This window comes from Bos indicus, chromosome 28 (assembly GCF_029378745.1).
Source record: "Bos indicus isolate NIAB-ARS_2022 breed Sahiwal x Tharparkar chromosome 28, NIAB-ARS_B.indTharparkar_mat_pri_1.0, whole genome shotgun sequence".
NCBI classification, from domain to species: Eukaryota; Metazoa; Chordata; class Mammalia; order Artiodactyla; family Bovidae; genus Bos; species Bos indicus.
The window spans coordinates 15,489,718-15,502,970 of record NC_091787.1 but is presented as its reverse complement, the minus strand read 5'-3'; the positions used below and the strand labels follow the sequence as shown (position 1 = coordinate 15,502,970).

Below are 13,253 nucleotides of genomic sequence, written 5' to 3'. Positions count from 1 at the left end.
TCTTTGCGACCCCATGGATTATAGCCTACCAGGCTCCTCTGTCCATAAGATTTTCCAGCCAAGAGTACTGGAGTGGGTTGCAATTTCCTTCTCCAGGGGATCTTCCTGACTCAGGGATCGAACCCAGTTCTCCTGCATTGTAGGCAGAGGCTTTATTGTCTGAGCCACCAGGAAGTCTCTTTTAAGGTAGCCAAATTCCTCACCATATAATTAGGGACATGCATGAATGGAAGAATGATATTCCTACTCTCTTCACCTATTTGTTGATGAAACTACAGCCAAGAGAATGGTTTGGCAAAATCTGTGGATGAAGAAGACTCTTTGAACCTGACTGTGAAACTGGCATGGTGAAGGGAGACAGAAGGTAAAGATGCCTGGGAGGCCCTGTTGAGGGCGGGAAGCTCAGGCCTTGGGCCTCCAAATCCATTACCATATAGACTACTTCAGAATTTATAAAGAATGAATGTTTTAAAATTTTTTTAAAATATAATTTTGATACCAAAACCCAGTCAAAACTAAAAACAAGAGACAAATCTCACTTATGACTTTAACCCTCCCCCAAAGAGACTGACATAATCAAAATAGAGCATGAACCAGGGAAGTTTTAGTCTACTAATTCAAGGATGATTCAATAGTAGAAAATAGAGATTTTATTAAAATTAAAAAGAGAAAAAAATCACAATCATCTCCATATGCACTGGAAATGCATTTGAGAAAAACATAATACACATTCTTTATAATAACACTTGAAAGTAGAAACTTTTGTCCTTAAGTTTGTGGAATATATCTATCTGAGCCTCAGAAGCAATACCATGGCACTTGAAGGCTTTTCCATTAAAGTTAGAAACTGGACAAAGATATATACTCTGATTATTTAACATTATTCTGTATGCCTTGTCTCACACAAAGGCAAAAAAAAGATTAGACATATGAGAATCCAAAGTAAGGAGTTTGTAGATGGCTATATGACTGTATTATATTATCAGTTGTATATACCCAAGAAAATCATCAAAGAATCTAATTCAAACAAGAGATTTTATAGTAAGGTAGTAGAATCCAAAATTAACATACAGATAGTAATAGCTTTTATACATACAAACAGAGGTAAAGAAATAAACCTAATTATAATGTTAGCAAAAAGAATAAACTATATAAAAATAAAAAGAAACATTGAGGAAAACTTTAATAAACACTAGAACACAAAATAGATTGGACAAATGCAAAGATATGAAATGGAAAGTAGACTCAACATCATAAAAGGAATTTTCCCCCTTAAATCAATTTATAATTTAATTCAGTCATAATGAAAGCACTATCAGATGTTAGAATCAAACTGATTCAGAAGTTCATATAAAAAAGTAAACAAACAAGTGAAAATCACTCAGTCGTGTCCAGCTCTTTGCAACCCCATGGGCTATACAGTCCATGGAATTCTCCAGACTGGAATACTGGAGTGGGTAGCCTTTCTGTTCTCCAGGGGATCTTCCCAACTCAGGGATCAAACCCAGGTCTCCCACATTGCAGGCAGATTCTTTACCAGCTGAGCCACAAGGGAAGCCCAAGAATACTGGAGTGGGTAGCCTATCTCTTCTCCAACAGATCTTCCTGACCCAGGAATCAAACTGGGGTCTCCTGCATTGCAGGTGGATTCTTTACCAACTGAGCTATGAGGGAAGCCCAAACAAACAAGAGCCAAGACAATATTGAAAAGGTGTGCAGTGATAGACAGGAAAGAAAGTATTTGCACTGAAACTTGAAATATATTAAAAATGCTTAAGGAATAATTCTCTGGTGCTCAAGTGGTTAATTCTTTGCACTGTCACTGCTGTGGGTGCGGGTTCAAGTCCTGGTCAGGAAACTAAGATCCCGCAAGCCACATGGATGGGCCCAAAGAAAGAGAAAGACTTAATAGTTAAACAAATTTGATAATGATGGGTGACTAGACAGATCATTGGAACAGAAAGAAAAATCCAGAAACACCCATATATACCCAAGAATTAGATAAGAATTACAACTGACTTTTCACCTATGAGACAACACATATCATTCAGAGAATGCTGAGAAATGCAAGTTAAAGCCAACAAATTGACAAAAATCCTGAAGTTTCACCGCACACCCAAAGTTGCTGGGGCTCAGATAAATTGGTTTAATCCCTTGAAGTCAATTTGCTAATACTAATTACAATTACAAATCTATATTTGTAGTTGGCTCAGCAATTCTTTTCAGATATGTATAAAGATATATGTGAATGTGAGGTTATTTATTACAGCATTGTTTTTGTTTGGGAGCAGTGGTTAAAGAATTTAGAATTACTGGAACACAATGTAGCTGAAAGAAAGGAGTGAGGATGGTTATTACACATTGATGTGAAAGATCTTCAAGGTATTTTTCAAGTGAGAAAAAGCAAGACACATACCAATATAAATATAACATGCTATTTTTTGTGTGTCTAAAAAAATTAGAGGGAATCTATATTTGAGTTAGCTTAGACCCGGGTTGGATCCCTGGGTTGGGAAGATCCCCTGGAGAAGGAAATGGCAATCCACTCCAGTACTATTGCCTGGAAAATCCCATAGACAGAGGAGCCTGGTAGGCAACAGTCCATGGGTTCGCAAAGAGTCGGACACGACTTAGCGACAGGGCTATAAGGCTATGTATTTATGTTAATTCTGTGTGAGTGCGTGCTAAGTTGCTTCAGTTCTAGAAAGATACAAGAGAAACAAGAAGCGTTGGTTACCTTTGAAGGGTATGGAAATTAGACAGGAACTAGGTAGAGGGAGACTGTATATCGTCTGTCATTTTTTTTTTTCCATTTTGAACCAAATGAATGTTTTGTTGAAAAGAGGATATCTAAGATATTTGCTTGTTTTTGCTTGTTATATTCATAAAGAAACTCTTGAAGGGGACTTCCCTGGTAGTCCAGTGGTTAAGAATCTACCTGCCAATGTTGGGGACACGGATTCCATCCCTGATCTGGGAAGATCCCACATGCCATGGAGCAACTAAGCCCGTGTGCCATAACCACTAAGCCTGTGCTCTAGAGCCGGGGAGCAGGAGCCACAATTACTGCAACCCAAGTCTGGAGCCTGTACTCTGCAGCGAGAGAAGCTCCTGCACTGAGAAGCCTGCGCAAGGAAGACCAAGTGCAAAAAAATAAATGAATATGTTCTTTTGAAAAAAAGGAAACTCTGGAGGGATACTTGAGTTGGTGAACATTGTGCTGTGCTGCCTATCCTCCCTCCAGACCCCCTTTAGGAATGAAAGGTTTCTTGCCCCTGAAACTGAAGGGCTGCTGACAGATGGCTTCAGGTAAAAGCCCCCAGGGGTAATGGTTGCCCCTTTTGAATAGAGTCACCACACCCAAGGTCACGCCCCCTTCCCAGGGGACCTGCAACTGGTGAGTTATCAATATGGGGCTGTGAAGGGCCAGCTCCTCTTGCCCCACTCAGGGCAACTCTGAGAGGTCAGCTGGCTTTGGAAATCTCCTTAGCCCTTAACTCGGTATGGTGGCTTGCCATCTCTTGCTGCTCTCTGTTCTCTTCCATTGAGAACACTTTTAATAAACCTGCTCTTGCTAAGAGTCTTCTTCATGGGGAACTCAACATGCAACAAGAATCCAAAACAGTCATTTCCTGTGGCTGGCTTGGGGTGGGAACCTGGGGAGTGGGGATAAATTTGGGAAGGAGACTTTCCACTCTATGCCTTTTTAAAAAATTTTGAAGTGTAGTTGATTTACAGTGTCATGTTATACAGCACTGTGATTGAGTTGTACATATATTGTGTGTGTGTGTGTGTGTGTATATGTATGTATATATACACCTACATATGTATATACATACACACACATATATATATTCTTTTTAGATTCTTTCCCTTATAGGTTATTACAAAATATTGATTATAGTTCTCCATGCTATACAGTAGGTGCCTGTTGGTTATCTATTTTATATATATGAGTCAGACACAACTGATCGACTTCACTTTCCCTTTTCACTTTCATGCATTAGAGAAGGAAATGGCAACCCACTCCAGTGTTCTTGCCTGGAGAATCCCAGGGACGGGGGAGCCTGGTGGGCTGCTGTCTATGGGGTCCCACAGAGTCGGACACGACTGAAGTGACTTAGCAGTAGCAGCAGTGCATATGTGTTTATTCCGAACTCCTAATGTATCCTTTTTATAATATAAAAAACATTTTTTGGAAACGTGGATATAGTACTTATTCAAATCAGAAATAAAAATTTTAAAGTTAACTTGATATGTCAGTGATCTCTTATCCTTTTCCTTGTGTATTTTTAGGGAACTTTTTAATATTTTAATTTAAGAGGAGCTATTTTAAATCTAAAATACCATGCCTTACCATACTCTAAATATGCTTTTTCTTTTTTCTTTTTTTGCGTAGGACCCAGTGAGAGACGCCTGCTTGACTTCACGTTACAATGGAATTTAAAAAGCCACCCGATGGTGGCTGGGGCTGGGTGATTGTGGTTGTCTCCTTCTTTACTCAGTTTTTGTGTTATGGGTCACCGTTAGCTGTTGGTGTCTTGTACATAGAATGGCTGGACGCCTTTGGTGAAGGAAAAGGAAAAACGGCCTGGATTGGATCCCTTGCAAGTGGAGTTGGCTTGCTTGCGAGTAAGTGGATAACTTTGTGCTTCTCCTCACTCATTAATCGTTTAATTACGTAATTGTTTCCTGGCTCATTAACACTGTACAAGGCATAGGAGGCTACAATTTTTTTTTTAAAGTATAATACCTACTTTTCTGCTTTCACTGAGATTATAAACCTCTCCTTCACTGTTATAGTGTGTCTGACAGTCATGTCTGACTTTTTGCGACTCTATGGACTGTAGCCCACCAGGCTTCTCTGTCCATGGGAATTTCCAGGCCAGAACAGTACAGTGGGTTGCCATTTCCTTCTCCAGGAGATCTTCCTGACCCAGGGACCAAACCCAAGTCTCTCGCATTGCAGACAGATTCTTTAACATCTGAGCTACCAGGGAAGCCCTCACAGTACTAAATCGTGTGAAAATACAGAAATTCCATAAGATATTGAAGAATTCATAACTTTATTCATTTATTTGCTGCTGTGTACTAGGCATTGATGCTGGATATGAAAGGATGAATGGCTAACACATCATTTATTTCTGTCTTAAAGAGGTTCAGTCTAGTAAGACACAAATACTTCCACAAGTAAGAAAGATACAAGGGTGTGAGGACAGTGATCCACGTCTGTCCGATGAATGCTGGTGACCAAAAGGCCAAATGTTTTGCATTAGTCCTGGAAACAGTTCCTCTGTGATTCATAGTTACTCCTCTCTGATTCAGATATACTGTGATCAAATTGCATGTCCTACATTTGTGTCACCTTCTTAAGAAAAATTTGACATGGCAAAGGATAGTCCCATCTCACATTGATGATGCCATTAAGGATTTAAATGCAGTGTTATGTATGTGATGCATTTTGTGTGACCTTTATGTAATGTATCCAGAAGTAATATTCTTGATTAGCACTTATCAAGTATGGTACAATAGTGATTCTTAGCATCTTTAGAGAGCGTAGTGGAGGGGCTTTTTTTTTTAAGGGTTATATGCACTTCAATTTCTAGAGTTGCAGTTTGAACTCCGCAGTATATTTAGTGATTGTCAGTCTAACTTACTTGGAACTGGTTAAGAACAGACATGCTAAAACGTAGCCCTGGAGTCTCTTTCTGTGCTTTGAACTTGACATGATGATTCATTGAGCAAATCACAATCTGTTCTTATGGAAAAATAAGGACAACGCATGTGGTGATTTATAAGATCTTTTTGCAGCTCTACAATGATTTCCAAAGAAAATGCAATGGCTATTCCTTCTTTTAAATTTGTTGTCTTTCCTGATCACTAAAGGGGACTTCTTAGAACAAAATAAAACATAAACAGTTGCTTCCAACTGATTCATTGCCTTGTTAAATTAAAAACAAGACTTGAAAAACAATGCTGGATCATCTGGCCATGTCAGATAAGATAACTAAGCATAACTAAACAAATGAAAATAACACTCGTTATAAGCTTAAGAAAAACAGGAAACATTTGCCAAGATTTGTTTGAAAGAATTTTTCAAAATGTGGGCTGTTTGTAAAGCTGTCAGAGGACAAGTGAATGGTGGTTGATATGTTTGAGAGTATAATTTTTAGAAAATGATCTGGTGAGAAGAGAATTTTTAAATGTTTTCCAATTAGTCATCATTTCTATTAGCAAATTCAAAGTTAAATAGGAATGCAATTATTTGCCTTCCAGCCAGAGTCAAAGGGTAATTGAAATACTACCTCTATTAGCACATACCTGGAGAACAGCTCTTTTTCATGAAGTTTGTCCAGGTAGGACTTGAGGGTTTGAGGGTTCAGGGAAGCTAAGATCATCTTAGGGATGGGTAGGGTGGTCAGAGCTGACGTTGAGATTCTGAACTGTGGCTGTCCACTTTCTGCAGGTTCCCCAGTGAATGATTAGTTTGTCTCAGGGCCACGAGCAGCCCTCTTCACTTATAGGCAGGACCAGATACGTAATTTGCAAGCCCATGTGCGAAATGAAAATTCAGGACCTTCTGTTAAAAAAGTTAAGAATTTCCAGATAGCAAGAGCAGGGCAGCAGACCAAGTGCATGGCCTTTTTTAAAGCCAAGTCCTGTCCCGCTGGTTGGGCTGGAGAGAGAGCATCCCACTGAATGTCCAGGGAGTGAAAAAGTACTGAGGGAAATGTTGGGCTGAAGTCAGAGTTAGTCTGAGCCCTGGCTCCACTACCCTGTAGCTGAGGGACCACATGCAATTCACTTATCTTCAGTGTCTACAGCTAGATGAGGAGACACTTAGACCAGCTAATCAAAACTTTTGAAGATAAGCGTAGACTGTGGAGACCAGAGGGTTCCAGAATGAGGAAGCAGTGAGAAGAAAATGCTGACAGGAGACCTAAGACTTACAGGTGTGTGTGTGTGTGTGTGTGCGTATGTGTGCATTTGCATGTGCCTGTGCGCACTTTAGTTAGTGGTCACTGAATATCCACGTTGTTGGCCTCTCTTGGCTCTTTATAGCACAAATTAGAGGACAAATCCTGAGAGCTATGGTAATACAATGTGAGCGAGAGGTGTTGAGCAGTGTTTGAGCCACATTCAGCTTCTACTTTGTCTACCACTTTGTCCTACGCGGAAACAAACAGATCGGTACTACCTTGGAAACAGGAAAAGTACACCTCACGATGTTTATCAGTGATTCTTTTTCTTTTAACTCTATTAACTTACTTACTGTTGGCTGTGCCGAGTCTTCGCTGCTGCACATGAGCTTTCTCTAGTTGGTGGAGAGTGGAGACTACTTTCTGACTTCTCATTGCAGTAGCTTCTCTTGCTGCGGAGCTCGGGCTCAGCAGTTGTGGGGCACAGGCTTAGTTGTCCCGTGGAATGTGAGGTCTTCCCGGAACAGGGATAGAACCCATGTCCCTTGTCTTGGCAGATGGATTCTGGACCAGTGGACCACCAGGGAAGTCCTATCAGTGATACTAAAATAGGGAGATAATCAGAATCATTGGCAGAAAATTTCAGCATATAAACGCCTAGATTAGACCTTATGTATTCTAATTCAGTTTATAATGGGGCCCACATACATGATTTTTTTTTCAAGAAGCTTCCAAAGTGATTTTCAAGTTGGAACTACCACTGGCTTAAGCCCTCTCTACTTAGATTTCATTCTGGCACTTTTTTGATGTTTTTCAAATATATGATTGCCGTTGACTTATTTAGAAAGAGAAACACTGTAGGTTTGTGGTTGAATGTGTCACTGTGCTCATTCTGTCTAAATCATGACAAATAAATTGTGTCCAGTGTCTGCAGTCTGGTGTTTGCATCCTTTTTGATAAAAATTAATATAATTTGTACATATATATGTGTGTGTATGCATATATGTATTTATATAAGTACATCTTTGATAGTTGTTCTTCAAATTTAGGAGCATATATGAATTACTTGAGCTTTAAAAAGCCCATTTCTTACTCATCAGTGCTGTGAGGGTGGAGATGGTCCCAAGAATCTTCATTTTTTATCATTAAAAAAATATATATGTATTTATTTATTTATTTGGCTGCTCAGGTATTAGCTGAGGCACACTGGATCTCTGATCTTTGTTGCTACATGTGGGATCTGGTTCCCTGAGCAGGGATCAGGCCTGGGCTCCCTGCGTTGGGAGTGCAGAGTCTTAGCCACTAGACCACTAGGGAAGTCCTAGGAATCTTCATCCTAACTAGCTCCCCAGATGATTCTTCTGCAGCAAGTTATATCATAGCCAAGAAACACGAGTTGTTTTCTCTACCCAGTTTTGTCCAGAGAAGGTCTGGTAGGTGTCATCCTTGACCAATTTTGTGATCCAACCTCTGGAGATGACAGCTGAGCAAGTATATCTACACACGGACATCACCAGATGGCCAACACCAAAATCAGATTGATTATATTCTTTGCCGCCGAAGGTGGAGAAGCTCTATACAGTCAGCAAAAACAAGACCAGGAGCTGACTGTGGCTCAGATCATGAACTCCTTATTGCCAAATTCAGACTTAAATTGAAGAAAGTAGGGAAAACCACTAGACCATTCAGGTATGACCTAAATCAAATCCCTTATGACTACACAGTAGAAGTGAGAAAGAGATTTAAGGGACTAGATCTGGTAGACAGAGGACCTGATGAACTATGGACGGAGGTTCGTGACATTGTACAGGAGACAGGGATCAAGACCATCCCCAAGAAAAAGAAATGCAAAAAAGCAAAATGGCTGTCTAAGGGGGCCATACAAATAGCTGTGAAAAGAAGAGAAGTGAAAAGCAAAGGAGAAAAGGAAAGATATAAGCATCTAAATACAGAGTTCCAAAGAATAGCAAGATAAGACAGCCTTCCTCAGCAATCAGTGCAAAGAAATAGAGGAAAACAGTAGAATGGGAAACACTAGAAATCTCTTCAAGAAAATTAGAGATACCAAGGGAACATTTCATGCAAAGATGGGCTCAATAAAGGACAGAAATGATATGGGCCTAACAGAAGCCAAGGATATTAAGAAGAGGTGGCAAGAATACACAAAACTATACAAAAAAGATCTTTATGACCCAGATAATCACGGTGGTATGATCACTCACCTAGAGCCAGACATCCTGGAATGTGAAGTCCAGTGGGCCTTAGGAAGCATCACTACAAACAAAGCTAGTGGAGGTGATGGAATTCCAGTTGAGCTATTCCAAATCCTGAAAGATGATGCTGTGAAAGTGCTACACTCCATATGCCAGCAAATTTGGAAAACTCAGCAGTGGCCACAGGACTGGAAAAGGTCAGTTTTCATTCCAATCCCAAAGAAAGGCAATGCCAAAGAATGCTCAAACTACAGCACAATTGAACTCATCTCACATGCTAGGAAAGTAATGCTCAAAATTCTCCAAGCCAGGCCTCCGCAATACGTGAACTGTGAACTTCCAGATGTTCAAGCTGGTTTTAGAAAATGCAGAGGAACCAGAGATCAAATTGCCAAAATCCACTGGATCATGGAAAAAGCAAGAGAATTCCAGAGAAACATCTGTTTCTTCTTTATTGACTATGCCACAGCCTTTGACTGTGTGGATCACAACAAACTGTGGAAAATTCTGAAAGAGATGGGAATACCAGACCACCTGACCTGCCTCTTGAGAAACCTGTATGCAGGTCAGGAAGGAACAGTTAGAACTGCACATGGAACAACAGACTGGTTCCAAATAGGAAAAAGAGTACATCAAGGCTGTATATTGTCACCCTGATTATTTAACTTATATGCAGAGTACGTCATGAGAAACGCTGGGCTTGAAGAAGCACAGCTGGAATCAGGATTGCCAGGAGAAATATCAATAACCTCAGATATGCAAAGGACATCACCCTTATGGCAGAAAGTGAAGAAGAACTAAAGAGCCTCTTGATGAAAGTGAAAGAGGGGAGTGAAAAAGTTGGCTTAAAGCTCAACATTCAGAAAACTAAGATTATGGCATCTGGTCCCATCACTTCATAGCAAATAGATGGGGAAACAGTGGAAACAGTGGCTGACTTTATTTTTCTGGGCTCCAAAATCATTGCAGATGGTGATTGCAGCCATGAAATTAAAGGACGCTTACTCCTTGAAAGGAAAGTTATGAGCAACCTAGATAGCATATTCAAAAGCAGAGACATTACTTTGCCAACAAAGGTCTGTCTAGTCAAGGCTATGGTTTTTCCAGAAGTCATGTATGAATGTGAGACTTGGACTATAAAGAAAGCTGAGCGCTGAAGAATTGATGCTTTTTGAACTGTGGTGTTGGATAAGTCTCTTGAGAGTCCCTTGGATTGCACAGAGATCCAACCAGTCCATCCTAAAGGAGACCAGTCCTGGGTGTTCATTGGAAGGACTAATGTTGAAGCTGAAGCTCCAAAACTTTGGCCACCTGATGCGAAGAGCTGACTCATTTGAAAAGACCCTGATGCTGGGAAGGATTGAGGGCAGGAGGAGAAGGGGATGACAGAGGATGAGATGGTTGGATGCCATCACTGACTCAATGGACCTGGGTTTGGGTGGACTCTGAGAGTTGGTGATGGACAGGGAGGCCTGGTGTGCTGTGGTTCATGGGGTTGTAGGGAGTTGGACACGACTGAGCGACTGGACTGAACTGAACTGAAGTATAGCAGGAGTACCTTTGCCAAGCAACATACAAATTCTACTTTTTAGAAAATATTTGTTTAACTGTATTTATCTGGCTGCACCAAGTCTTAATTGTAGCACGTGGAATCTTTAGTTGTAGCGTGTGAACTCTTAGCTGTGGCTTGTGGGATCTAGTTCTGTCACCAAGGATCGAACCTTGGCCCCCCTGTATTGGGAGCATGGAGTCTTAGCCACTGAACCACCAGGGAAGACCCACAAATTCTGTTTTTCATCTGTTTGTCCCTTTAGTTTGGAAAGTGCCCCTTGTGTGTCTGGCAGTCACCTTCGCTTACTTGATCCTCATAACAATACACGGTGTGTGTGTGTGTGTGTGTGTGTGTGTGTGTGAAAATCACTCAGTCATGTCTGACTCTTTGCAACCCCATGGACTATACAGTCCATGGAATTCTCTAGGCGAGAATACTGGACTGGGTAGCCTTCCCGTTCTCCAGGGGATCTTCCCAACCCAGGGATCGAACCCAGGTACAATACACTGAAGTAGGCGTTATTGTCCTTAGGGTTTAGTGACCTGCCCAAGGTGAAGTACACTATCTAAGGGTTTTTTCTGACCTGTTAAGTCTGTTTCTTCATCTTTAAATGGGAGATAATCAAAGTACCTACTTCATAGGATTGCTTTGTAGAAAAACAGAGATGGTACTTGGCAGCAGAAGACATCTTCTCTGCTATGAGTCGTTTATAATCTCAGGAAAGAGGGAAAAAGAGTAGTGATCCTGAGATATCACCGCAAATACCAAGAATAGCAAGAACAAGACAGTCTGTATGGGCTGGGCAAGGCAGATGGGTAGAGAGAGGGCAGTCTATGCAGAGGCCATGTATGCAGAGCCCTGGTGTCTGCACTGCACATGACATGGTCTGGTAGAGTAAATTTGGCTGGAGAAGGAGAGATTGTGTTAGGTATGACACAGATGTGTTAGGTATATAACATTGTGTTAGATGGGGGAGCCTGATGGGCTGCCGTCTTTGGGGTTGCACAGAGTCAGACACGACTGAAGCGACTTAGCAGCAGCAGGTATAGCCAATAGGTGTGACAGTTGGTGTCAACTTGGCTAGGCTACATTCTGTGGTTGTTGAAACACTCATGGAGGTGTGGCTGTGAAGGTGTTTTATAGATGTGCTCTAAGTCCATAGTCAGTTGACTCTAAGTCAGAGAGATTATCCAGAATAAACTAGATGGATCTGATTCAATTTGTTGAAAGACTTTATGAGCATAAGGGAGCTTTTCAGAAGAAGAAATTCTGCCTGCGGGCTGTGGCTTCATCCTGTGGGAGAGAGTTCCAACCTGCCCTTACTGATGCCTATCCCGTGGACACCATGCTCGCCTCACCAAGCCCCACAACCACATAAGCCACTTCGTTGCAATAAACCTCCTAACGTACGTCTACTTCTGGTTCAGTTTCTCTGGTCAGAATCTGAAGGATACAGAAGGAATGGAAGGTCAGTGAACTAAAGGGCAATCATGGCCTTATGTATACATATTTTGTTGTTGTTGTTGTTGCACTGGATCTTCCTTGCTGCACACAGACTTTCTCTAGTTGCAGAGCTTGGGGGCTACTCTCTAGTTGCCATGCATGGGCTTCTCATTGTAGTGGCTTCTATTGCTGTGGAGCAAAGGCTCTAGGCGTGCAGGCTTCGATAGTTGTGGTTCGTGGGCTCTAGAGCTCAAGGGCTCCAGTAGCTGTGGCACATGGACTTAATTGCTGCTCCATGTGTGGAATGTTCCCGGACCAGGGATCAACCCCATGTCTGCTGCATTAGCAGGCTAATTCTTATCCACTGTACCACTGGGGAGGAAGCCCCTTTATTAATTTTTATTGGAGTATATTTGTATTACAATACTGTGTTAATTTCTGCTCTACATATATACAGTGGAATATTATTCAGTCTTTTATTAAATTGAGAGAAAGCACTCTTTGGTTAGATGTAATTCTTCAAATTCAAGGAGAAGGGTGGGGCCATTTTTCCAACAACAGAGATGCTGATGGAGCAGAGAGATCTTTTGTTCTGCAGTTTTGTACTCCAAATAGATTGAAGAGTCCCTTCCCTCTCATTTTTTGCCTTATGCTATGCTATGCTATGCTATGCTATGCTAAGTCGCTTCAGTCGTGTCCCACTCTGTGCGACCCCATAGACGGTAGCCCACCAGGCTCCGTCGTCCCTGGGATTCTCCAGGCAAGAATACTGGAGTGGGTTGCCATTTCCTTTTCCAGTGCATGAAAAGAGAAAAGTGAAAGTGAAGTTGCTCAGTCGTGTCCAACTCCTTAGTTCCTTTAAAGGTCTTCAAATTGCTAAGGAGTCAGTACATCTATCCCTGGGTTAATATAATGAGTCAGTATAGCCAACAGATTTGCTGCCTGAGTTGCAAATGTTGGCAGAGCTGAGTTTGAGTGTATCCATACAATTTTACCCCCAAGTACTGTAGACTCCTTTGTGTAGGGCTGAATTTCTGCCTCCTGTTACATTGGCCCGCTCCCAGCGTGCTAGGCGGGTCTACGGTTGATTGGTGCGAATCATGTAGGTTTTACTGACTTGAAAAA

The 13,253-nt window shown here is 41.4% G+C and overlaps 1 protein-coding gene across 4 annotated transcripts in view; it reads left to right on the top strand.

The window, feature by feature from the left end:
* The window catches only part of SLC16A9 (solute carrier family 16 member 9), an 85,643-nt gene that overhangs the window by 33,021 nt on the left and 39,369 nt on the right, over window positions 1-13,253 (top strand). For 3 of the 4 annotated variants that reach the window (XM_019954185.2, XM_019954184.2, XM_070782145.1), the window contains exon 2: window positions 4,400-4,632. In XM_019954185.2, coding sequence (XP_019809744.1) covers window positions 4,437-4,632 — 196 coding nt within the window. In that variant the 5' untranslated portion in view covers window positions 4,400-4,436. Of the gene's footprint in view, window positions 1-4,399; window positions 4,633-4,659; window positions 12,154-13,253 lie in introns of those variants that run through there. The other variant, XM_070782146.1, reaches the window with a different exon arrangement.